Source organism: Amia ocellicauda, chromosome 7, assembly GCF_036373705.1.
Source record: "Amia ocellicauda isolate fAmiCal2 chromosome 7, fAmiCal2.hap1, whole genome shotgun sequence".
NCBI lineage: Eukaryota > Metazoa > Chordata > Actinopteri > Amiiformes > Amiidae > Amia > Amia ocellicauda.
In genome coordinates, this window is record NC_089856.1 from 45,636,513 (window position 1) to 45,661,022 (window position 24,510).

The 24,510-nt window shown below is 43.6% G+C and overlaps 1 protein-coding gene across 1 annotated transcript in view; it reads left to right on the forward strand.

The window, feature by feature from the left end:
* syn1 (synapsin I) overlaps positions 1-24,345 on the forward strand; it is a 69,165-nt gene extending 44,820 nt beyond the window's left edge. Inside the window, exons 6-13 of the mRNA XM_066709893.1 lie at positions 4,284-4,346; positions 4,934-5,076; positions 14,691-14,765; positions 14,905-15,007; positions 15,279-15,428; positions 15,652-15,757; positions 16,891-17,617; positions 19,868-24,345. Coding sequence (XP_066565990.1) covers positions 4,284-4,346; positions 4,934-5,076; positions 14,691-14,765; positions 14,905-15,007; positions 15,279-15,428; positions 15,652-15,757; positions 16,891-17,617; positions 19,868-20,006 — 1,506 coding nt within the window. The 3' untranslated portion in view covers positions 20,007-24,345. The remainder of the gene's footprint in view (positions 1-4,283; positions 4,347-4,933; positions 5,077-14,690; positions 14,766-14,904; positions 15,008-15,278; positions 15,429-15,651; positions 15,758-16,890; positions 17,618-19,867) is intronic.
* Positions 24,346-24,510: the final 165 nt, after the last annotated feature.

Consider the following 24,510-nt stretch of genomic DNA (forward strand, 5'->3'; position numbering starts at 1 on the left):
ACTGGAGTTTCCATTTTTATCTGGTATCGATATCAGAAGAAATAATAATTGCTGAGTAAAGTCCTGTTATCTAGTGACCCACACACATGCAACCACAGCAGTCAAGTTCACTGAAAACGAGACCAGGTTGATACGCAAGTTACCACAATACTTTACTAATACGAACTCAGATTAGTGGTGAGGTTGATCTGCATGAATTGACCTTGAGGCCGTTTCGTTTTATACAAGATATAGGTTTATTAAAAAAATTGTAAATAGACAACATGTATTTGCAAAGATAGGATAGAGACAAGCAGGGTGGATAATATTAAGAGTGAGAGTGCGAGTGCGAGGAGATCTATCCAATACTCAAGTTTTGACTCGAGGCACAAAACATGTAAAATAACAAACAAGTATTTTGATTACGCTGCACGTTCCTACAATTTAGATCCCATACACAACTAGGTTTTATGTAATTGTGATTTACCTAATTCTTGACTAGTACATGAAATATACTACCTGTGTGGTTTACTGAGATTCAGTTATGCAGACGGTCCAAAAGCGGGGAGGCCTGGCAGACTGATTCGACTTGAGGACAGTTGCAAAGGTTTTTGGTGGAGAAGTTCTGGTTCTGGTTCCGTTAAGTCTTCCTGGATTTCGTCTCTTTGGTTTCTTCTCCCAGGTTGTGCCACTTCAAATTGCTAGTTTTAACTTTCTGTTCTTTGCCATTCCTCTCCCTTGATCCCTACAGAATGTGTGTTGGGGGTTTGATGGTTTTGAGGAATGTGAAAATGGTTCAAATGTTACCTAGAGTTTCTAACTCTCTATATTGTCAAGTTTTAGTTCTATCAATTAAATTTTCATGTCCCTCAAAGTATGACATTACAGTTGATCCCAAACATTTTTTTTTTCCTGTAATGTTAACTCCGAGATTTCTTGGATTTCTCCATGTGAATAATTCTCTTACCAAATTTGTTGCATTGTATGTGAAATATAAATGGTCCAATGGTTGTTTAGCTAATGCTCTTTCTTTTAAGACCAAACATGGCTTGAGCATGTTTTGGTTCTGAGGTAGAATTTCTTAAGTGTCATTAAGTTAGTTTTAATCACCTTTTATGGTCTGTTATCAAACTGAGGGAGAAGCTGGGTAACACTTCTGTTAGCAGCATGTAGTTTGTATTTGGGTTTGTTGCCCTGGTCTATGGAATATATAAAGTGCCTTGAATCTCTGAGTTTCACAAAATAAATCTTCAATTGCAATGTGGTGCTGCTCTCTGTGGAGACGGGCATGGCAGCCCGTATGTCAGTTGCGGGGGCTCTAGCATGGACATGTTATCTGTCATACTTTGGTGAGAACAGGCCTGTGCCATAAAACACAGACCTTCAAAGCTGTCTCCTTACATCCTTTACCATAATCCTAAATTTCTCAGTTTGGAAGGTATATGCATTTCTGTATATATTTGCCAAAATAAGGTCATACGATTTATGATTTACAGCTGTAATGCTGTATGAAACTATGAAGCTTTCTCCCAATGGTTTGGCCAAAAAGAAGGAAAATGTATAAATGATTACATGAATAAATTCAGGACATCTGGATTAAACATCTTAAAAACTAACATACAGCTCTGGAAACAATTAAGAGACTATTCCAATTTCAGAAATCAATGTTAAGTGGTCTCTTATTTTTTTCCAGAGCTATATAACAGAACACAACAACACAAAACAAATATCCTTTGAATGAAGTATTCTTGATGTTTTTATGTCTCAACACCTTTTTTATTTTGATGTGTCTGTTTATGACATGTAAATAAGTACAAGGTTTGATGTGTAATTTGTAGCAGTGAGTCAAGTTGATCAACACTGGCTGATTACAAAGCATCCAAGTACAAAAACACAATATATATTATCAAAGTGTAATGTTCAAACCTTTGTGATCTCGGGCACAAAGCTTTCTATTCTGGAAATAGATGTGTTTAAAATTTAAAGGCAGTAATTTACAAAAAATGTGCTTCTAAAGCTAGTTCTAAATAGCTTGATGATTATATTTGACTTTATTTTTAACAGTCCCATTAAGTGACTTTAATCTCAGGGGCTAAATAATCATGTTCCCCAGTAAATCATATTCCACAGGGGCTAAATGATAATTTCCCCAGTACCGACCGTACAGTGTGGAGAACTGGACAGTGATTGAGAACAGGACCATTAACACTGCAACCATGTTTTACTAGTTTGCCAACCAGTGCGCTGCAAATAGTTTACACAGCGCCTTGTTTACGGCAAGCTGTCTTGTGAGAGATTTAAGTACCTTGAACTGCAGACTTCCTTTTTATTTTCTCTCTGTACATTTTTTAATGAATGCCAAGGGACAGTCCAGGAAATCACTACTGATATTTCTGGAAGGTTTCTGCAAGATTTTCAAAATTTATATCTATATAAAATAAGAAAGCGTATCTCTGATCACTAACAGAAAATGGACACAATACAGAGACCATCTTTAATCTCTGCTTTTTTAATCTTTCTCTCTCTCCCCCTATAGTTCCACCAAATAAAAGTAAACAAATAATTGACACCACAAAAGTTAAATAAAAATAAATAGATCAGTGAATTTAAATAAATAGTTCAGTGAATTTAAATAAATAAATCAATGAATGCATAAATAAACAAATGCAATATTATTTTAATTATCCAGTTTTCCATTGTGAATGCAACCTGCCAAAAAAGAAACAGCTGTTTCAACAGTCAAAACACTATCCTTTGAGGCTGCTGTGACCCAGACCCACTTCAAAGACTAACTCCATTGTACTTGTAGACGTTTCCAAGTTGGGTGGGGGGTCTATTTGTTTTGCTATTTAAAGCAATATTCCACTAATTGTAAATAGTTTTAGCCACTATTATACTGAAATTAGGTGGAATTTATGACACATACAAGGACAAACAAATATTTAAAAAGTCAAAATAAATGAGCAATTTCTTATAAACAATATAATCCAACATAAGCATAATATTTGTCTTTAGCTAATGCGAGCACAGCTAACCTCGGTGTGCAGTGAGGACCCGGGCACAGAGCTCGCAGTTGAAAGGGTCACGGAGCCGAGTGTGCAGGTCGTGGGGTGACCCCAGGGTGTGCAATCAGTGGGTATTTTATTAGGTCGGCCCGTTTCCTCTACGTTAATGAATGCAGCATCTTCACTGCAACTTTCTGAAAATGAGGAACTTGCACAACTGCTGGGCAACGTCAGCAAAACCTACTTTGAATCAGATCACTTTCTTCAACTGTGCAACTTTCTGGATTTGTTTTCAGATCATGTAAACATAAAACAACACTATTAGTCTTTATTTCCCAGTTGGGTTCAGATACATTCCTCTCTGCTGTCTTTGTGATGACCCTGTCTGGTTCTTGGCTCTAGCTCGTATATTCAGTATAAGTCAGACCTCTCTATTAAAATGATTAAATATTGTTACAAACAACTTCTCCTTGTTTCAGCTTCACTGCAGTGGGGTCTAGCCAGCCTCACACTACACGACTTTCACAAGTCTCAGTGCCGCTTTATTTTTTGCTTTTGATATCATTATTTTTGTTTACAATTCTATACATTTTGCTTTCAATTGTTTTATTTTTGATGTTGATCTCAACATTTTTCTCAACTTTATTTTTTTTGTTTACAATATTTTTTATGAAACCGGGCTCACGTGGCAGCATTTAGCAGTGTTTAGTACATGTGTTGTTAATACACTGTATTGTAACGTGCCCTGAATAAGGACTCTGACACACCTCCTCAATGCGAGCAGGGCTTTATTATCACAGACAGAGGGACAGCAATGGGGCAGTTCCACTCTCTGGGACTCCTCAAAACCACTCAAGAACCTCTATATATACTCCCCCTCCGACGATATGCAAGAGGAATTAGTCCCCACTGAGACTAATCACATACGACTTGCCCTATAACACCCCATGCAGCACTATTCAATGGGGGGTACACTCTTCACATGTTACAATATCATTTAACTAAGCTTATAAAATAAGTGTTGTAATATGTAACCATTGTAGAGCAGATTTATTTACTGTATACACCGTGTTAGTTATAACAAAAATGATTTGCTGACTATTACTACAGGGAAATGCTTGAGGCCAAAGCAGATTCAATATAACGTGGTTGTACCTGTAATGTGGGAAGAGTTTTTGGCTCCCGAGGACCGCGTAATATCAGGGAATAGGTGTTTAAAGCCACCGTAGGACAGGAGAGTGGCTCGATAGCTTTGTCTCCTGGGGAGAATTCATTTGTTACCTTTCCTTTCCCCTCCAGATCACCACTCCCAGATTCCCTGTGGTGGTGAAGATGGGACACGCTCACTCGGGAATGGGCAAGGTAAGATAAACCACTGAGCGGGTCTTCCTCTCCCACCCTGACCTCCTGGATTTTCTTATGCTTAATTGCTCTGGTCTTAGTATTTGGAAGACTTTTGATTGCCTTACTTTCCTTTAATCCACAATTCAAGCGTAATTTTGTTTATAAACTCGGGTGGACAACAGATAGGATTCAAGCTCCTGACCTGACAACTAGCCTCAGCTTGTGTCACCCTGGACCAATCTCCAAACTTCCTTGTGTCTCTAGAGCACCACAAAACTGACGCCCTATTAGAAAATAAAAGTTGATGCACAGTTCACTCCCTAGACTCACTCTCACACAAACCTGCTAAACAGCTCCTGATAATAATACAGTTCATTTTCCCTCTCCAAAAGCCCAGCTGTTACCATTCAACACCTGCCAGTAACAGCGCTGTCCTGCTCTAGTGTAGACAACAGAGCCGCAGGATACTGGGTGTTAAAGCCATGCCATAAACCTGTAGTAGACTTTCATTAAATCAAAAAGAGCGACACAGGGCTGCCCGGTTACGGTGCTGTTGTGCTGTTCCGGTGCAGTGATTGTGTCCCCCTTTTCTGCCTGCGCCGCAGGTGAAAGTGGACAACCACTATGACTTCCAGGACATTGCCAGCGTGGTGGCACTCACCAAGACCTACGCCACGTCGGAGCCCTTCATCGACGCCAAGTACGATGTCCGTATCCAGAAGATCGGGAACAACTACAAGGCCTACATGTGAGTTCCACCTCGTCCGGACCTGGCCCCGAACCCTCACACACGCCAGACTTACAGTAAAGGGAATTACGGTGTGATTCTTTCAGAGGAGGTGGGATAAGAACTTGTTTGCAAAGTGAGAGGCAAAGCCTAGAGAGGCCATATAACCTCATAGTTATATAGTTTGACATAGTATATAGGGTTTGACAGTTGCCCTAAATGTGAAAGTGGTCACTGAGTAAGTTAAGCATTACAGACTTCTCAGGTTAATATTGGTACTTTGAAATCCCGTCCTGTCTCACAGTGTCCCTGTGTCATGTGGTCACCCTTGTAAATCCAAATCCAAATCGCTTTGGTTTCCATGTTTGTAAAAAGTAGGGGTGTAATGATTCACCAATTTCGAATCGATGTGCCAGTCCGGCTGTTTCAGATACGACTGCATCAATTCAAATTCCCCAATCCAGTCCACACTTATTAGGGAACCGGTCAAATATCGATCCGCTCATCAGAAACTGGCCAACAAACCGATACAGCAATTGCAGATTGTTGTCATTGGCTTCTCCTAAAATAATACTTTTGAATCGTAAAACGTTTGTAAAAACGTTTGTGAAAAGCTCACAAAAATACAATATAAATTGGCTGCTCGGCTCTGTGCTGTGAGTCCCCGGGCTTGCACGGCGTCTCTCCACTGGAATCACTGTGAACAGACTGACTGAGAACTCAAACCTGGACAGGTGTGGCTCTTATTTTCATGCTTATAGCAAAGATACCTCAGTGATTTTGCATTAATTTGTATCTGTTTTACTTCGATTTCAACTTTTTTTTGACAGCATCTACTATTCACCCCAAAACTAAAACTAAACACACACACACACACACACACACACACACACACACACACACACACACATATACTTATCTCTATTAAAAGTACAGTACTCTGAACTGAAACAAGTTGAGAGTTTAATACACTGCGGTTTCATTTAAAATGCATGTGTTCAATACAATAATAATCGCAAACATATTAATACAGATCTGAGAAGAAAATGAAAATTCATTCAGATTAAGCCAGGATGATGATTACAATATCAATTCCACACAAAATCTTCAGGGTAGAAATCTTCTAGTCCTACAGGTATTCAGTCTTTTTTACCTTTGAGAACCTCAGAATATAAATGTGTAGACTTGTACTTTGCTACCTGTTAAATTGGCCATAATAATTGTATGGGAAATAGCCAGTTCATTTCTACCAATTAGCTGGATGGCGTGAATTTAATTATTTTAAATGTATTTCTAAATCCAACTACTTTGAATTGAACCGAATCGAATCATATTGTATCGCATCAAATTGACTCAGAGCTAAAACGAATCATATTGAATCATTAATGTTTCTAAACGTATCTTTCCTGTATCGTATCGGTGACAGAGTATCTAGATGCTTATCGAATCGTCATAGAGGGAAAGATACACACCCCTAGAAAAAAGCATAGGTATTATTTGGAAAAGTGAGGTTTTAGAAATGACTTTGTTGGCCAGCTTCTTATCCTTCCCTGATGTCACTAGAGTTTGGAACTGCTTGCTCTCAAAACGGATAACATCTGCAATCCAGGTCTATGACATGACAGTGCTGAAAGATCTATGCAAAAACCCTGACCTTTTATGGTTGTGGAAAATAAAAGTGAGGCTGAAAATAACAGACAGTATTTTATACATGAGAACCAGAGATTCAGCTGAAGATCTTGTGGTACTTGGCCCTTTCCAAATATTTTTGAGAAAAGGTGTTAAAGAAGCACAAGGGTGTATTTTGCTTTGCAATTGAAGAAACCCTCTTTAAAGGACGAAACCGGCAGCACAGGAGTTGTGTTGCAAATGGAAAAGAAGTCTTTATTCAGGCCGGCTCGGAAGAACAACAGAGCAAACGCGGGGCAGTCCCGTGTTCAAACAGCTTCTTAAAGTTCTCTTCCGGGTTTTACATTTTATATAGTTCTAAACAAAAGGTGAATAATGTCCAATCAGCCCTCACTCCTCTACTTCCTCTTCCTGCTTTGGAGGGTAGGGTTACAAAAAACAACGGAGCGACATCACCGCTTCCTCCGCAAAGCATTCTGGGATACGGAAAAGACTGTAGGGGGAAGAGAGTTGGCTGTGTCCCAAATCACACACTTGTTCCCTCGTTCCCTTCCCTTGCGGGGCAGATATACTATGGTGGTCATCTTAATGGGTGTCCCAGTCCCTCAGGGAGCGAGTGAAGGAGCCTAATCGAGCTGTTTGTCCTTCAGTGCTCCCTTCGGCGGAGTGATCAAAAGAGCGCACTTATGCGGAAGTATTTAAGTCCCAGAACTCTGTGCATTAAAGGCAGAGTCAGTTGGGAAAATATGGCAGCAGCGGGTGTATATAAATGTAATGTAATGCTAGCTAGACAGTTGTAGATATTGTTAAATTATGTATCAAGGAAATTATAATACATAGATAGATAATATAAAATTATTATATAATCATGATTTAAATATATGATTAGATATTTCAGCCAAAACACTTTTCGGAACCTATCAATTAATTACTGAAGTAGTATCCTATAAAACTAGGAGGTGATATTAACGAACAATGTATTTCAAAATTATTATTATTATTATTAATATTATTATTATTATTATTTTAATTAAATACAGAGACAGATGACAAGACTGCGTAGGTACTTTTTCAGACAAAGGTAAAGGCCCTGAATGCTGACACTGAAGTGTGTCCCATTGAGCGCTTTTAGCTTCACCTACACCCTCCTCACTCAAGTGTGCACTCTGTGACATCAGCACAACGTCACGCTAAGTGTACACTTGTCAAAGGGTGTAGGAGCAAGTGTGCGATTTGGGACGCAGCCTTGTTACACATGTTTTTGCACGTGGAACCAGACAAAGAGAGAAAAGTGGCTGTGCAGGGGGAGGGGAGACAGAGACAGACAGACAGACAGACAGAACTATACAACAATATTTTACATATTCTATTCAAAGAATTAGATACATATTCTTATACATTTGAATATTTATGCAGAGCTGATATGTCTTATTGTATTTAAATACAAGACCTCAGGTCTTTCAGCGATGAAGGCTTTTTCGTAATGCTGTTCACACCCTCCACAGCGGTTCGGGCATTGCCGCTTTTACAAGGATGACATCCCCACATTTCTGTGACTACAACGGGCCGTCTTTAAACAGTCAACACTGACTCCCAGTTGGCTCGATATCACATATCTGGAGTATAGTCAGACGGAAATGAAAGGGCGAGTCTTGTTTGGGAAGAGATTGGTGATAATCCAGTTTCTTTGTAATATTTCTCCACACTGTAAAGAGCAATCTGAATCCACTACCACCAAAACCACAAACCACTGCACACTGAGAGGATTATGATTAATACTTTCTCCTTTTTTAATTTATTCAATTAAAGGCAATGAGTTGTAGTTTACACAGCGCCTTTTCATACCTTTGCATCTCAGAGTGCTTTTTACAAAGAGGGATTTCACAATGAAATTAAACTTTTCACAAAACATGGGGTTGTAAGAATTAGGGATATTGCAGTGTTACAGTTAGTTTTCTCAAACAACATTATCTGGAAATGCCACCAGGGGTTTGTGTAATTGTTTAATTACAGTTTCCAAAATTGTTCTGAGTAACCGATACACCTGCCAGACGGAGAACAGAAGATTTCCAGGAATAGGGCCTCCTCTTCAGCCATAGACTGCAGTATACAAGCTCAGTGAAATTTCCCAAAGCCTGATAATTAGTGCAGAGGTGGTATTGGGTTCTAGGATTTTTCCTTCATTATCAGCACAGAAACAACAATTAAATGAAAAACATTCCATCTTGGTAAATCATCTGTAGTGCAACTCTCGTATGATGGGAAAAGTGCATTTTTGTGGTCAGAGAAATTATACATTCACTCCTCGTGTCGTGAGCTACTCATTCTCTTTAGTACCTCGGTTTGTAAAATGAACTAATTTCACTCTGGCAATGTTGTGTGAGGTTGCAGTTGTATTTTGTTTCTGATGTTTTTGTTGTGGAAACCCATAGCGTCATTAACGTTCTCTGATTGTCACACAGCAGTGTTGTTCACACGTTACACAGGTCCATTCCTGGAGTTACAATCCCAAGCAAGTGCTAAGAATGAAATCAATAATAATAATAATTTCATTTTCATTCCTGTTTTTTTTTGTTACTTTTGAATATAATTTCTATGGAAGTAGTAGATTGATACATATAATTTTATACCGAACAAGTTTACACGTTGAAAATTTTTGTTTGTTTACGGTTTACATTTAGTTTATTTTTTGTTTGCATACACCTGTCTTCCAAAACCATTAGTATTGTAAACTTTATGTAAACCTAAATATTACAAATTTCCTTGCAAACCTTTTTAAACTTAAGGTTATGAAATGTTTTGAAACTTTGAAACTCCATTCAGTGTTAATACCCATTAACCCATTTAATATTATTAAATACTCAGTAAACCTTCAAATATTCGACATCCTCTTGCGTTCTTTGGAAATGGTGCGGGGACAACTGTGATCGCTTCCTCAGTGTGTCACCGCCTCGGCTCGAACGTCTCCCTCCACGGTGGTGCAACAGCCCAGCTAATCTGGACATCACCACTGAATCACCAGTCTTTCACTTTCCTGACATGCGTCCCCCTTTCCTGAAGTGCTGCAGTGCGAGCAGAAACACGAGACCTCTGTGGCTGAGGCGACGGCTTTTTTTATTTTTTACTGTTGCTCTTCACAGGATTGTTTCGGCTCTGCAGTGCAGTAAAGACAGAGAGAGAGAGAGAGAGAGAGAGAGAGAGAGAGAGAGAGACAACGCCAGAAAGACAAAAGCATCTAAATCACAGTGTGGAGTGCGTGTCGTCAGTGCCCTGTCCAATCTGTCTTCCTTATGGCAAATATATAGGTGGCTGGAGAGCTGTGTGTATGACTAGTATTTATCACTTGTTAGACGGCAAATAAGAGCTATAGCAGTATTATATAATAAATAATAACACTAAATAAATGTCATGATAAAAATCACCATCATAATAATCGTTCTTGCGTCTACGATGACGTCCACTTGAGACCTCGCCTCTCTGGGAATTTCTGTCGACCGCCCCATGACCCCCCACCCCCCACCAAAACCAGTTCAGGAAAATCTGTGTGTTCACTTTCAGGAAAAGGGGTCCGAGTCCCGCCATAGAAGATTAGAAGATCCTTTGTCTAGTTTGGCTTATTTTAAAAGAGGGCCTGTGATGCAGCCCAGCTGTGAGATGTTATATGAATCCACTTTGTTTAGTTTTGTTTTTCCTTTCACGTTAATTCGCCTTTTTTCTGCCCTCAGTCAACGAGTTTCACCAGAGAGAATCCACAGATGGACTGCATTATATGAGATGAGGGCTGATCTTTGCCCTCCCCGCAGATCACAAATTACACTTGCAGCCTGTTGTTTTGTTTTATTTATAAGTAGAAAGTGGTTCCCAACAAAAAACTGTGATGTATAAAACTAAATTTAACAAGGTACATTTGTACTGGAGAGAAGTCACACTTGAGAAGAGAGCTAAAAGGAAACTTAAATAGTTTCCTGCAACAGGCAATAAACTTCTGCATATGTGTGAACACTAGCTAGAGCTTCACTGGCCTGGGTGTGGCAGAAGCAATATCCGTAGTGGCTTTTGTTTTAAGAAAATATAATTAAAAATGTGTCAAATTGAGCTCTGGATCCCGGAATTGATTTTTATGATATTGTTCCCAGTTGTGATGCCCCAAGCGTTTACCAGGTTCCTGAGAAATAAACACAAATTGCAATTCCAGACAAGGTTAGCTCCCTCTCCCCCTCACAGAAGATGCAGTCAACCAGGGTCCCAGTCTGCCCTCAGTCACACACGCTTATACAAAAAAAAATAAAAAAAAATAAACCCTTTCCCACAAAAGTCCTGTGTCGACGGATTACAGCTTCAGATGGCAGCGTTGAACCGCTTTCCACCCAATCCCAGATGCGCCTGCCCTTTTGTTCTTGTAAACATGATTTCACTCTGAAGACACAATTTTTCACAACTTCACCATCGGCAACCTGGGGACACAGGGACACTCATGCCAAACCCTTGACTCAATTCTAACAAAATGTGTCAGGCAACCAACCAGAGAAAGTGCATGCATTGATTTTATATTTTCAAATGACCAATATCGAGTCAGAGGGACACTAGTTAGAGAACCAATGGTGAACTGTCATCACAGTATGTTTAGCTTTGAGGCATTCTTTCAAAAAACAAGGACCAAGTCTAAAACAATTGTCTACAATTTTAGAAAATCAAACCTTGAAGGTATGAGGCGGCACTTAGAAGAGTTAGACTGGAGCACACTGGATACAGATTCTGATTTTCAAAGATTTGTACCAAAACTTAATGTTGTATAGCACATACCAAAGGGATAGAGACAAATCAAAATGCAAAGAATATATAGAACTGCAAAGAGATGTTCAGGAATGTAAAGAGGGAAACAGAAAGAAACAGTTCTTGGAGCTAAAACTAATTAATGCAAAGAGCTTTTTTCAATACTACACCAGCAAGAGGTTAATAAAGGAGGAAGTGAAACAGATAAAGGTCAAAAATGGAGGTATCTTAGAAAACGAACAAGATGTGGCAAATGTTCTAAATGAGTATTTCACAGAGGTTTTTTCCTCAAATGGAAGCTGTAGGCATTCAGGGTAATGTAAGTAGATGGATTATGAACTGGTTGATGTATAGGAAACAGAGGGTGTCAATTAGAGGAGTTGAGTGGAGTGAGGTTGTTAGTGGAGTTCCACAGGGATCAGTACTAGGGCCTTTGTTTTTTCTAATCTATATTAATGATCTGGACTCTGGGATAGTTAGCAAACTTGTCAAATTTGCAGATGATACTAAAATAGGTGGCTCAGCAGATACAATCTCGGCAGCACAGGCTATTCAAAGGGACAAATGCCAATCGAGCTGCATGGTGCTGGGCTGTGAGCACAGGTCCCACTAGAGGACGTCGGCCCTCATGCCACCCTCATGGAGTCTGTTTCTGACTTGTTTGGTCAGAAACATGCACAGCAGTAGCCCGCTGGAGGTCATTTTGTAGGGCTCTGGCAGTGCTCCTCTTGTTCCTCCTTTGCACAAAGGAGCAGATACCGGCCCTGCTGCTAGGTTGATGCCCTTCTACGGCCCTGTCCAGCTCTCCTCGTGTAACGACCTGGCTCTTGGTATCTCCTGCATGCTCTTGAGACTGTACTGGGAGACACAGCAAACCTTCTTGCGACGGCACGTATGGATGTGCCATCCTGGAGGAGCTGGACTACCTGTGCAACCTGAATGGGCTGTAGCTGTAGAATAGATGGAAGAAACCAGTAGTATGAAAAACAGTTTTTACAAGGTCTTTCGATAGCGTGCCACACAGAGACAGACCACACAAGTACCCTGGGCTTTACTATAAAGAGATATATGTATACAGTTTGAACTCTGGTGAATTTGAAGGTGAAGTGAATTTTCATGGGTTGTTTGGCAACTTTTTGAGACAAAAAATAAAATCATGTGACTTCATGGAAATACACTGAATTTGAATGATTATGAACAGAATAAAACAAATCTACTGGGAATGTATTATTCCTGGAATCCCATAACTGTTCTGGAATGATCCCACATCTTTAACAAGATAGCCGGGGTAGTTTGTGTTTAGACGTGCTTCCCTAGAAGTGTTTTCTATTTCAGAATTCCTTTAAATTCACTTCTCCACTTGGATCACAGCAGGACAGTCAATGCCTCAAAAGTTGGGACTGACATTGTAAAAGCACCCAGCACTGAAGTGGAGAAACTGTTTTACTGTTTTATTGGTATGAGTATTTTACATTACAATAATAAAAACAATCAAAACAAATTTTAATACTTGTGATTAATTTTTTTTAAATAAATTCTTAAAATCACTTAAAAATTTTAAAATCTTAAAGTGATTAGCATAAACAATTACTTAAACTCAAATAAACATGTGCTTAAACAAAACAAACGTGATTAAGGCAAACTGCTACCAACAAAGGAGTCAAATACAATGAAAATAACTGAAAATGCACCGGACAAAGCAAAAAACAAATAAAACGAAAAAATAAAAAACAAACCAAAACAGTCCGATGCATTTAAAATTAAATCCAAACGGTCAATGTATTTGACAAAAAAATAAAACATAACCAAAAAAAATAAAAATAATAATGCTTTTAAAAACAACTAAATCTTTAAAAACAGTTAAAATTCGATTTTTAAAATTCATTTTTAAAAACCTATCTTTTCATAAAAAGGTTAAAAGATCTTGGACTCGGGCTCCAGCAGGGGGAGATGGCCGTCCCCGGAGGTGGGTCCCATCACGGGATCCTGAGCTCCCCCAGATCTTGTATCTGCCAGTTCTTAAAGGCTTCCTCCTTGCCCCTCTGATGGACCTCCAGATTGACGTAATCCCTAATAAATACCATGCCCCTCCGCGCGATGACAATTGGGTCCAGCTCCTGCTTGTTGAATAGGCAGATGTTCCGTCCCTCCCACAGGGCCTGTTTCACTGCGCAGACGACACGCCACCAGCACCTCAGGGTGGGAGATGTCAATCCCCTGGCTGGACCATATAGGATCTGCTGGGCGGTCGCCCGCACAGGAACGGCAAACCTGTGGAGGAACGGAGAAAACAGGAGCCAGACCCTGCAGGCAGAGGGGCAATCCCTAAAGATATGAGCCTCCGTCTCCTTCCCCAGGCAACCCTTGTAGGGGCAGATGTCATAAGGAGCTATGCCCCTTCTGTGCATGAACACTTGGGTGGGGAGACACCGACTCACAGCCATCGAAGGAGACATCTTTCTGCATATTTGTGAGGCAAACGTGCGTAGCGTTAGCCCAGATAAACCGGCAGGTTTCGGGAGGGAAATCTTCTATCCGGCTGGTCTCCTGGGTAGATCTCATCTGGCTACAGATGGTCTTATAATCCCAGGAGGCCAGCACGACTTTATGGAGGCCTACTTCGAGCGCAAAGGCTCGGAGCGCCCTGTAGAACAGCGGGGGATCCAACGAGTGCGGCCTGGTGTTATCCATGGCGCAGAGGCCGAAAGGTCTCAGGTTGCTGGCAAAATAAAAGCGGTTCATAAAACTCACTTTCTTGCCAGCAGCCTGGATGTTCTTGACCACATAGGCCAGCCCCTGCGCCTTTATCAGCCGCACAACGTCCGGGACCCCCCTGCCTCCATCCAGGGTACCCTTCACCATTTACACTCAGCCTCTCCATTTTGCTCCCCCAGACAAACCGAGATATGATCCTGGTCACTAGTTTTGCGCCAACCTTGTCTGGGGGGAAGATCATTCCTACGTAGAGGAGTATTGGGAAGAGGATGGCCTTTACGACCAGCACCTTACCGGCCATCGTCAAGGTCCTTGTGCTCCAGCCGTGGATCTTTCTTTGGACTTTAGATAAAGCCTCCTCCCAGCTCCGGGTGCCCATGTTGGTCCCGTCGATCGTGATCCCCAGAACCTTGATGGACGGCTTCACAGGGAACACGGTTGGCGGGCCCCGGTGGAGAAACTGGGCAACAATACAATGCTGGTTTGGTCAACTATTAACCCATCTTGTTCTTCGACAGGAGGACGTCCATTTCCGGAAACTGGAAAACCAATACGGGCTCTGCCATGCTTGAGCAAGTGGCCATGTCTGACAGGTGAGGTGCATTCTGGGAGTCCAGGGATGAGCCATTTTCTGCTGCACTAAAAATGCAACCTTCATTCAAAATGTAGCTTTAGTGTTGGCTTGATGTTTTATGTTGCTCCCCCCCTCCCCCCCTCCATCTTCTCTCTCAGGTATCGGCAGTGGGTGGACTCCTGCTCAGAGATTTTCGGCGGGCTGGACATGTGTGCTGTGGAAGCCCTGCATGGCAAAGATGGCAAGGACTACATCATCGAGGTGAGAGGTCATCATCCTGCAGCCAGTTGGGTTTCGCAGGACCAGTGCTTATAGAGCCCTGGCTTGAACAGGGATTTGCCAGCTTACCAGATAGCCTTGTGGCAGTATTGTGATAATGTTAAAATAATTATATATATTATGGCAATATAACAATAAAGAACAATAATATTGACAGAAATATTTACCTTGATTGTACGTCGTAATTGTGGCATACACTGTATATATTGTGTTATGAACCCAGAGTGCCCGTCTCTCTCTTTCCACCTCCCAGGTTGTGGGCTGCTCCATGCCCCTGATTGGAGAGCAACAGGATGAAGACCGGACCCTCATCACTGACCTGGTCCTCAACAAGATGAACCAGACTCTTCCACGCACCCCCATCCCATCACCCCTTCGCCCTACTGCTGGCCTGCCCACCCAGGTACCACTTCCAGGGGTTAAACTGACTCTCAGCACCGTGATCTCCACACTGCTGCATGTTTATCATTGGATACATGTAGAACGAACCTGTGAAAACCCATGTGTGCCGTGACAGTTTTTGCACATTTGATTTCATGGGGGGGGTTATTCATGTGTATTACGAAGGCTTATCTCCTTATATACAGTGTGAAAGCATTATCTGTCTCTCTCCCGCATCCAAACAGCCGCCAGTGCAGCAGGCAATTTCTCCCCAGCCAAGTCAGGCACAGCAGAGGCCACCCACGGGTCCTCAGCAAGGACCCCCAGCTCAACAGCGCCCCCCGCCACAAGGTAAGGAATACATGCTGGATAGGACTGACTCTCTGCATTATTCAATATCAGGGACTGTTGATGATTTCACTGGCAGATGGTCAGACAGCATAGACAGTGAAGTCGTGAAACAACATACAATTGCCAATCTAAATACAAACTGAAGTTCTGCAGGGATTAATGCCAATCAAACTGTATTTGCATTTGAAAGCGCAACGATCACAATATCAACACCACGCTACAATACAGAAAACAAATGGAACAACATTTCGGTCTTCAGTAAGTGTGGTGAATTTCAGATGCCCAGCACTGTGCTGCAAAGGAGCTACTTTCCTCATAATAAATATCACCCTCTAGTGGCCGAAAGAGGGAGTGACTCTCGATCTCTCTCCCCTTGGAAAACCACAGAACTTGATATCAGTCATTGTGTTGACACTGAGCTGTCCTCCACCGCCTCCACGTAGCTCAAGTGTCCTGGAAAAAAGATCAACGTTGCTTATTTCCTTTTGAGGCCAAATGAAGAAAAGAAAAAAAGAGTAACAATGAAGTATCTTGGGGGAAAGTCATGGAAAAACTGACAGTGGTTCATATAGTACAATGACTGGGCTGTTAAGGTGGGCCCTGTAATGAGACGGGGGACTAGGTTTCTGTGTATATACTCTGAGCTGCCCAATCTGGCCGGATGTGCAGGAAAGGGTGGAGATGGTGGTTGTGAGGTGGTGGTTGTGAGCGTGGGTGAGGGGGGCAGACAGGGCAGGGGGGAGACACTGGAGTGTAATGGAAAAAAATCCATGCTGGAGGGATTGTGGTTTTATAATGCCTGGACCAAGGATGACACTGTTAACTAGACGAGCGCACGACTGCACACTCGGGAAACGCAAGCAGCACAATGCGTGGTTCTCAGACTCGGGTGTGAGCTGCGCTGTGCCTCCCCACCACCCTGTGCCTGCTTCAGATGCGTCAGTTTCAACTGACAGCTGTAGGCCAATCCACTGTTGTCTTGTGCTTTGGCTTGTGGCTTGTTGTGCAGTGCTGTTGTTGTGTTTAAGAGGAACGTGTCCAGTGATTGTCATACCATGTGTGTCACCTTGGGTAATACTGTTTGCTATATCTTCCTCTCTTTCTCTCTCTTTCTCTCCCTCTCTCTCTCGTAGGCGGCCCCCAGCAGCCTCCCCCCGCTGCCCAGGCCCCCGGCCGCCAAGGCCCCCCCTCGCAGCAGCGCCCCCCCCCTCAGGGCCAACCCCTCCAGGGCCTGAGCCAGCCGCCCCCCCAGCCGCAGCACCGCGCGCCCAGCCCCAGCTCCCAGCACCCCCCCTCCCAGCCGCTGCCGCAGCAGCCCCCCCTCCAGCAGCCGCAGCCACGGCAGGCCAGCCCTGGGGGGGTCCCTCCTCAGCGACAGCCGGGACAGGGGGCCCAGCAGCCCCCCTCCCAGCAGCAGCAGCCACGCCCCCCCTCGGCCCAGGGCTCCCCCCAGAGGAGTCAGGGGGGGTCCCCTCAGATGCAGAGGCAGCAGGCCCCCCCCCAGCAGCAGCAGCAGCAGCAGCAGAGGGCAGCGGCCGGGCCTGGGCCCAAACCCATGGGGGGCCAGCCCCAGCAGAGACCCTCCCAGCAGCGCCAGCCCGGCCAGCCCCCCCGGCAGCCCAGCCAGGGAGGCCCCCCGCCCCCCCAGCAGCAGCGGCCGCAGCAGGGCCCCCCCCCACAGCAGGGCCGCCCCATGGCCCCCACCACCCAGCAGCCCCGGCCCTCCGCCCAGGGACAGGGGGGACCGCTGGGGATGGCGGGGGCGGGAGGAAGGCCCCCCATGCAACAGAAACCGCAGCCCCCCCAGAAGCCCAGCCAGGACCACCCCAGCATGGGGATGGGCGGCCCCCCTCAGTTGAAGTAAGGGAGACCCCCCCCATCCTCCTTCTCCTCCTCTCCCTCATATAAATCCCTCAGTCATCCCCCTCTCTCAGAGCTCTCTCGCTAAGCTAGTATAAAAGGTCAAAGTGTATAGTGCCCTCCCTACAGGAGTGGCCCCTGCCTCACCAAAACACTCTCTCAGTTAGGACCCCAATTCACAGGCTGGATGCAGACCTGAATCAGTAGAAAGTCAACAGGGCTTTGGAGCTCGTGTGCTTTGTAAAATCCAGCCTTTATTATTAGCGTCAATATCTAAGATGTAACCCTTGTCATGATGGAGAGCTAGCATTGAGCTCTATCTTTTTATTTTGTGTCGAGGCTGTTGAAGGGTATAGACAAATACAATTTTAACTCCTAGAGAAGAGAGAGGATCAAAGAAAATAAATAAAAACATCTACCTATATTTTGCTGTCCAAAAGTCACACTTTGTGAACTCCAATTCTGCTGTCCTGAGTGTTGTTTACTTATTTGCTTTGCTCAGTGTCGTCGATGAACTTTTAGTCTCAAGACTGAACTGTGTGTTGCTGTTTAGTGACTTTCAGATTTTTAGCCCTATTGCTCAGCTTACCTGGAGCTGCAGGAAACAACCGTATGATCGTAACATTCCCTCTTTTTCTTTCTTTTTACAATTCACGTACAAGTTATTCCTCAATTGCTTAATTGGAAACCCCTGCCGGTGCAGACAGTCATGAAAATCAAGGTCCACAATTTCCCCAGATCAATCTTGATAAGTTCCCTCTAGTTGGAAGTGTTTGATTTCCTGCAGCTCTCTAGTCCCTTGTGAGAGGGAGAAATGTGGGCGGGGCTGCAATTCTCAGAAAGGGGCCCAACTTTACCCACGTGGAGTCAGGAAATCCCAAAAGGCATAAACAGCATGGGCCACCGCATGACTTATTCTGGCCAGTAACGCATGATGCAAGTGTAAAGCATGCACAACTGCCATGACTAGGAGAGGATGGGGTTTAAAACAGCATGGATGAGCCGCTCCAGTTTGGGGCTTTATGTCTTGTTGCATTCCCACAGGATCTCACGGGGCCACCAAGGTTAAAGGTCAAATCGATACCCCACTCAGTGAAAACTGAAAACGCCTATTCCTCCGTGGCCGGTTGCTCTGCTGAGCCCACGGGTGCTTTTCGATTGTGTTTCTCACGAGGGTTTGCAAAGCCACGAATCTGTTAGCAGCCTACAGTCATCTGCGAAAATTACACACCAGTCCTTCAGTTTTGCATTTGAACTTGTCTCCATCCATTTGACCTTTTAACCGGAAAGTGTAAATGCCTAGGGCTGGGTTTGTGGAAGGATTCTGCTCAATGCCTGGTTTGAGTCTCTTCCCACTCAAAACAAGGCTGTTTTCCGATGTACAATCTCCACCAGCGCGAACAGTTGTGCATGACTTTGCTTCCACATTGCCCATACTTGGCCAATAAAGAGCTTGTAGCATCTTTGGACTTTTCACCCCCACCCCCAGCCCTCCTCTTTTTTTTCTCTTCCCTTGTCCAAACACATGAGCAACTCTACCCCCCACCCGAAACACACACACTCACAGATTTCAACCAAGTGGTTCAAACCAAACCTTCACGATTCACAAGTTTCAAAATCTTCAAAGTAAATCTTCTCCGAAAAAATCTGAAACTCGGTCTACTGAGCAGCATTTCATGAAAACGAAATAATCAATTCATTTTGATCACACTGCTATCGCTTAAGGACCCTGCAGTGACTGGTGTCTACATCGGTCTTGTTGGGCCGCTGCTAGCATCCTGTGCCAGGAGACGCCACCCTCGGCATTTCCTGCCCCTCGCCCGGAATCAAGCCTGCCTCTCTCTCTCATTGGACAGCACTACAGAGCTAAAACAGAGTCGGGGGTCCCTCCTCAGAGTGACGTTGCACGGACCCCCAGCATAGAAAACCAGAAGCAGCTGACCAAGAGACGTCTGCAGGCACCTGACAGTTTATAACCAGGTTGAAAACCTATGCAAGCAATTGACACCTAACCGTAATTACTAATAATCGGAGCTGCAGGCGCTGGTATTGGCATTGATAGTGAAATACTGCTCTGTAGGTCTTTCATCTGTCCTCTAAAAACAACAGCCCCCCCTCCCCGTCCCAGCAGGTAAGTGTGTCCCCCTTTAGCCCCGGCCAGACCCACCCACCTCCCCTCTCTGATCCCTGGGTCGCTGCATGACTTTAATAGTCTTTTCCTCTCCTCTATTACCGTTCTCTTTCTTATAGCAAATCCCAGTCTCTTACCAATGCCTTCAACCTTCCAGAAACTACGGCAGCTCCCCGTTCCAGCCTTAGCCAAGACGAGGTGAAAGCCGAGACGATTCGCAACCTGCGCAAATCCTTCGCCAGCCTCTTCTCGGACTGAGGCCAACGACACACCACCACATACACATTGCCGCCAGCCATCACCTCCCTCCCTCCCTCCCGCCGTGCCCCCACAAGGCCCCTGGACTCGCACATCCACTCCTCCATCCCCCCACCGCCACCCACTCCACCCGCCACCCCCAATGGAGCCTCGCGGACGCACGGAAAACAAGACACGATGGACAAGACAGACGAAGAAGGAAAAAAGCAAGAAAATAAAAAAACAAGAAACTACACATTTTCAATATTCTAACTGGCCAAATCGACGCGGCACGCCCATCCGCGTCTGTACGAAAGAAAAAAGGCATCATGAACGCATTCGCATCATCCACGGCGATGAACAGAAACAAAAATCTAAATCGCCACCCCCTCACACACACACAAACCAGGTCCCCGATTCTTCTCCAGAGGGCTCCCTATAAAGGACCACGTTACCCACCTTTCTGATACAAGCATGTTTTTTCTTTTTAGTTTGGTTCTGTTTTTTTGGGGTTGTTTTGCATCTTCTACCGTCGCTTGTGGAAAATGTGTGTGGCTTCTCCTCCTGCTCCCCACTTCCTCCTCTGGCAAACAAGTGTAGTGTTCCTTAAAAAAATATAATATCAAATCGAAAAAACAAAACACAAAAAAGAGCCCTGGATTTTCCCCAACGTTACGCTATTTTCTCCATAATGCAAAATGTTTTGGAGGCAATATCACATTCTACTGATACTTAGTATAGATGCACTGGCACAACAGTACAACACACAGTCAGACTCTGTACCAAAGCCGGCCTCAGCTTTTCTCACTGGTCTACAGTGTATCAGTGCTATTGAAGTATTCCTCGCAGCTGTTGTTCTGAAACTTGTCCCTTAGTGGTCTTTGGCTTTCTGGTGTAAGTTCAAGGCAATGCAGGAAACACACTGGACAAGCTTCAACCCAAATTAGATTTTAGCAGTCTGCGTCCCGAGCTGAACTCAGTCTGTTAAATGGCCACAGCTGTTTAGTTTCCAGAGATGCACCACAGGGAATGAAGGCGATGAACAGTTTACCCTGAAGGGATAATTGGGTCTACACTTGGTCATATTTTGATCACAGTGTGATCGAAAGATTTAGTAGCGGAAGAGGAGGTGTGTGGGATGGGGGGTGATCCACACGCATCACATAGCTAATCGTAAACTTGTTGTTGCACATCTATAGTTCCTGTAGAATGTCTGTGTCGTTACTCTGGATATGATGTTGCTGCCTCCCTCTATTTTCCCCTCTCTCTGTTTCTCTCTCTATATGAGAATCCAAGCCCTAAATCTGGAAACCTGCCATTGAAATAAGCCAGTTCGCATTTATGTCTCAGGGATGCCCAGTACTGGGTGGTTTGTGCTCCCCTCCCCGACCTCTGACCTCCGACCCCAACAACATGAACTCGAAAACACGGGGGCCAACCTGTAACCTGGGCTGCCCACACAGTGGAGCAACGACCAACCCAGCCAGCGAGGAGCTAGCGGCCACACCTTCCCTACTGCCCGAGCTCATCCAGATATGCAAATAAGCACCCGATAGAAAACGGTGTCCCTGCTGGAGCTGTCCCTCTGCAGGGGTGTTTGCAGACACAAAAACCCTGAATTTGTTCCCCATTCGGTTCCCACTGTATTCACCTGATGCAATGTCCATCTGGGTGAGGTGCAGAAAGCTCAGTCTGCTAAAGGGATGGATGCTCGAGAGCAGAGGAGGAGGAGGAGGAGGAGGAGGAAAGAGATTTCTCAGACCACAAGCGCATTCGATTCTCACCCTGCAATCTGGGAACGGTTTTCTGAAAGGACTGCAGGGAAAGCAAAAGCAGTGGTTGATTAAACATTCCAAGTTCATTTTGCTTTCTGCAGTCCCCCCCCCCACACACATATCAGAAATGAAATAAAAATCGGTCTCAGTTATTCCTTCTATACAACATAAACTCCTTTTACAGCCTGGCAACTTTGAATTGCAATTCTCCTGCCAGCCAGCCAGTCAGCCAACCGGTACCAGTCCACCTCCCCCTCCATTGGTGAGCGTCTCCAGTTTTAGGGCTTTGTAAACCTATGCCAAGTAATTTTATGACCAAGTTCCCCTTTCCCGTCTTCCCATGCTCCCCCCCCCCTGTTGTTTTCCCTTCCTCTCATTCTGTTACCCTTCCCTCTCTCCACCCTCCTCGCCCCAATCTGCCCCGAGAGACTCCATGCTCTTGCTCTCCGGGGCTAGAATTGGCATCATCTCAAGTCTTGGGGGGGGTTCTCCTCTTATCATGTAAACGATAGGGAAGAGGTCAACCGGTTAGTGTGAAGACACTGACAGGACGCCCAGCGGTCTTACGTAACGGTTTGGACTCTGTTCTGTGTAATTGAAGAAGGACATCTGAGATTACACATTTTATATTGGAGGGATTTCCCAGATTGATGTAGGGGACACTGATCGTGGGACGGTCCTCACAGATTAACTCAGCTTGCTTGTCTTAAGGGCGAGCTGAGTGGTGGAGATTGTGCACCACACCGTTAAAAGAAAAGAACCATCATTTTGACTGCTTCTTCCTTCACCATCCAAAGTGGACTGAACAGAAGTTTGTCCATTTTCTAACTGAAGGTTTTAGAGACGTAGGCCAACAGCACAGCGCCAGTGTCACTCTCAGGGGAAGAGAGGGCTGTGACAGGGATTGGTTTAATTGTCTTTTTAATAATAATAAATCTGATGTTGGATCTATTCGTACAACACAGAATATTTTCCACTCTTTTCCTATTGTTGCCACCTTTGAATGTTGTTGCAATCCATGGGATTTGACTCTGTCTGCCTTTGCATATCAGACCAAGATACATTCCAAAACATTTTTAAAAAAATATAAAAATATGCAATATTCTATATTAGCTTCTGTTCTGTATTTGCAGGCTTGTGAAAACCCAAAGCTAGGCTAGGCTAACTGAGCGCGTGATCATTCAATATTAAGATATCAGACCACCCTACCAACCATAACTTCCCTTTAGAAGATAGATGCAACTCCGTGAAGAAAGTTGAAAAGGAGGTGTTTTTTGAAGATGAAGAATAAGAAATATTAAGGGGAAAGCGGACGTAATGCTGTCTTTTTATTGTTATAGGCAACGTTTAACAGCCTTGACACTGTCACTATGCTGAACTCTAATCCCAGGCCACTGTACTGAGATGCTTCTTCTGGCCCCACACTCATTCCTCCCATCCCCCTCCCAATTAACGGATTTTGCCATCTGTAAATACACTCTCCCCTCGCGTCGAGCCCCTTGTGAATCCGAAAGTGAATCCTTGTGACAAGCGTGCATAAACGTGTAAAAGTTGTACCGTAAACTGTAAAACCAAATAAAAGTATTGTACAGTTAGTGACTTAATATGATGAAACATGTGAAGCTTTTGTCTATTCTCTTTGAAAAAAACTAAACGAAAAAAGGAAAAAAATGTTAGTTTTTTTTCTGTGCCTGTAGTTGGCGTTTGTGTGTGTTGATGAATGCTCACTGTATATTTTGTATCGTTCGTTTATTTGTTTACACTTTATTTATCGAAGTTTAATGACCCTAGCCAAAATAAATATACAATAATTAAAAAATATATATAATGTTCAGCTCTTCAAATGTAACCGATTTTAAAGTTTTTGGTTGTTTTGATCTGTAAAGGCAGGGACATTTGTTGAGATTATGCAATGCAGACAGTCTTCTGCTGCACTATAATTTACATTTCTGAAAAAAGGAAGGTCTTTTCTTATCCCCTGAGTTAAACATCTTAGGGTGTTGCATTTTTCAATAGTTCACCACTGAGTTCACTTTACCAGATCCAGTTTGTTTTCTTCAGTTTATCCTGTTTTGTCTTGTGCAGTAACTGATGCTTTTGTGTGTTTGTGAACTGCACAGGCGAGACAGACATTCCCGTGTGAACAATATGCATTAAATATCTTATAGTTTTTTTTGTCTCCGAGTATTGCAAATGCTTTTGTTATTTTATTTGATTGTCGAGTTTATTCTATGAGGTTTTCTTAATTTAATGACTGTGTTGACTGAAATCTGAATGTACATTTTCTGTAGTGCAATATGATGTTCTGAAATTTGGATCACTGTGTTTGTTTGTTTGACGCCTCGTGTATTGTATAAAGCATTCAATTTAAGAAATAATAATTTAAAGAATATATATCAATTGAATTGTAATCCATTGCCTAGTTAACGTGACCAAGCTGTTTTGTGAGATATCTACCTGTACAAAAACATGTATCTTCGATGTGATCGTAGGTGTGACTAACTAAATATGGAAAATATATTAAATTATTGTGCTATCAAAAATCCAAGAAAGAACTATTAAATAAAGTCTATTGTTAAAGTTAAGTAAGACTTGCTCTCCCTTGTTTCATTTCAGCTGCTTTCAAACGATCCTACCTTGAGGCTGTAGAGGTCTTTCACGGGTCCACCCGAACCCGAGGACCCGGGACCCGTACCGGTTTGGGCCCATTTTTTAAACGATCAGCCGATCCGGCTCGGGTCCCATTCTTG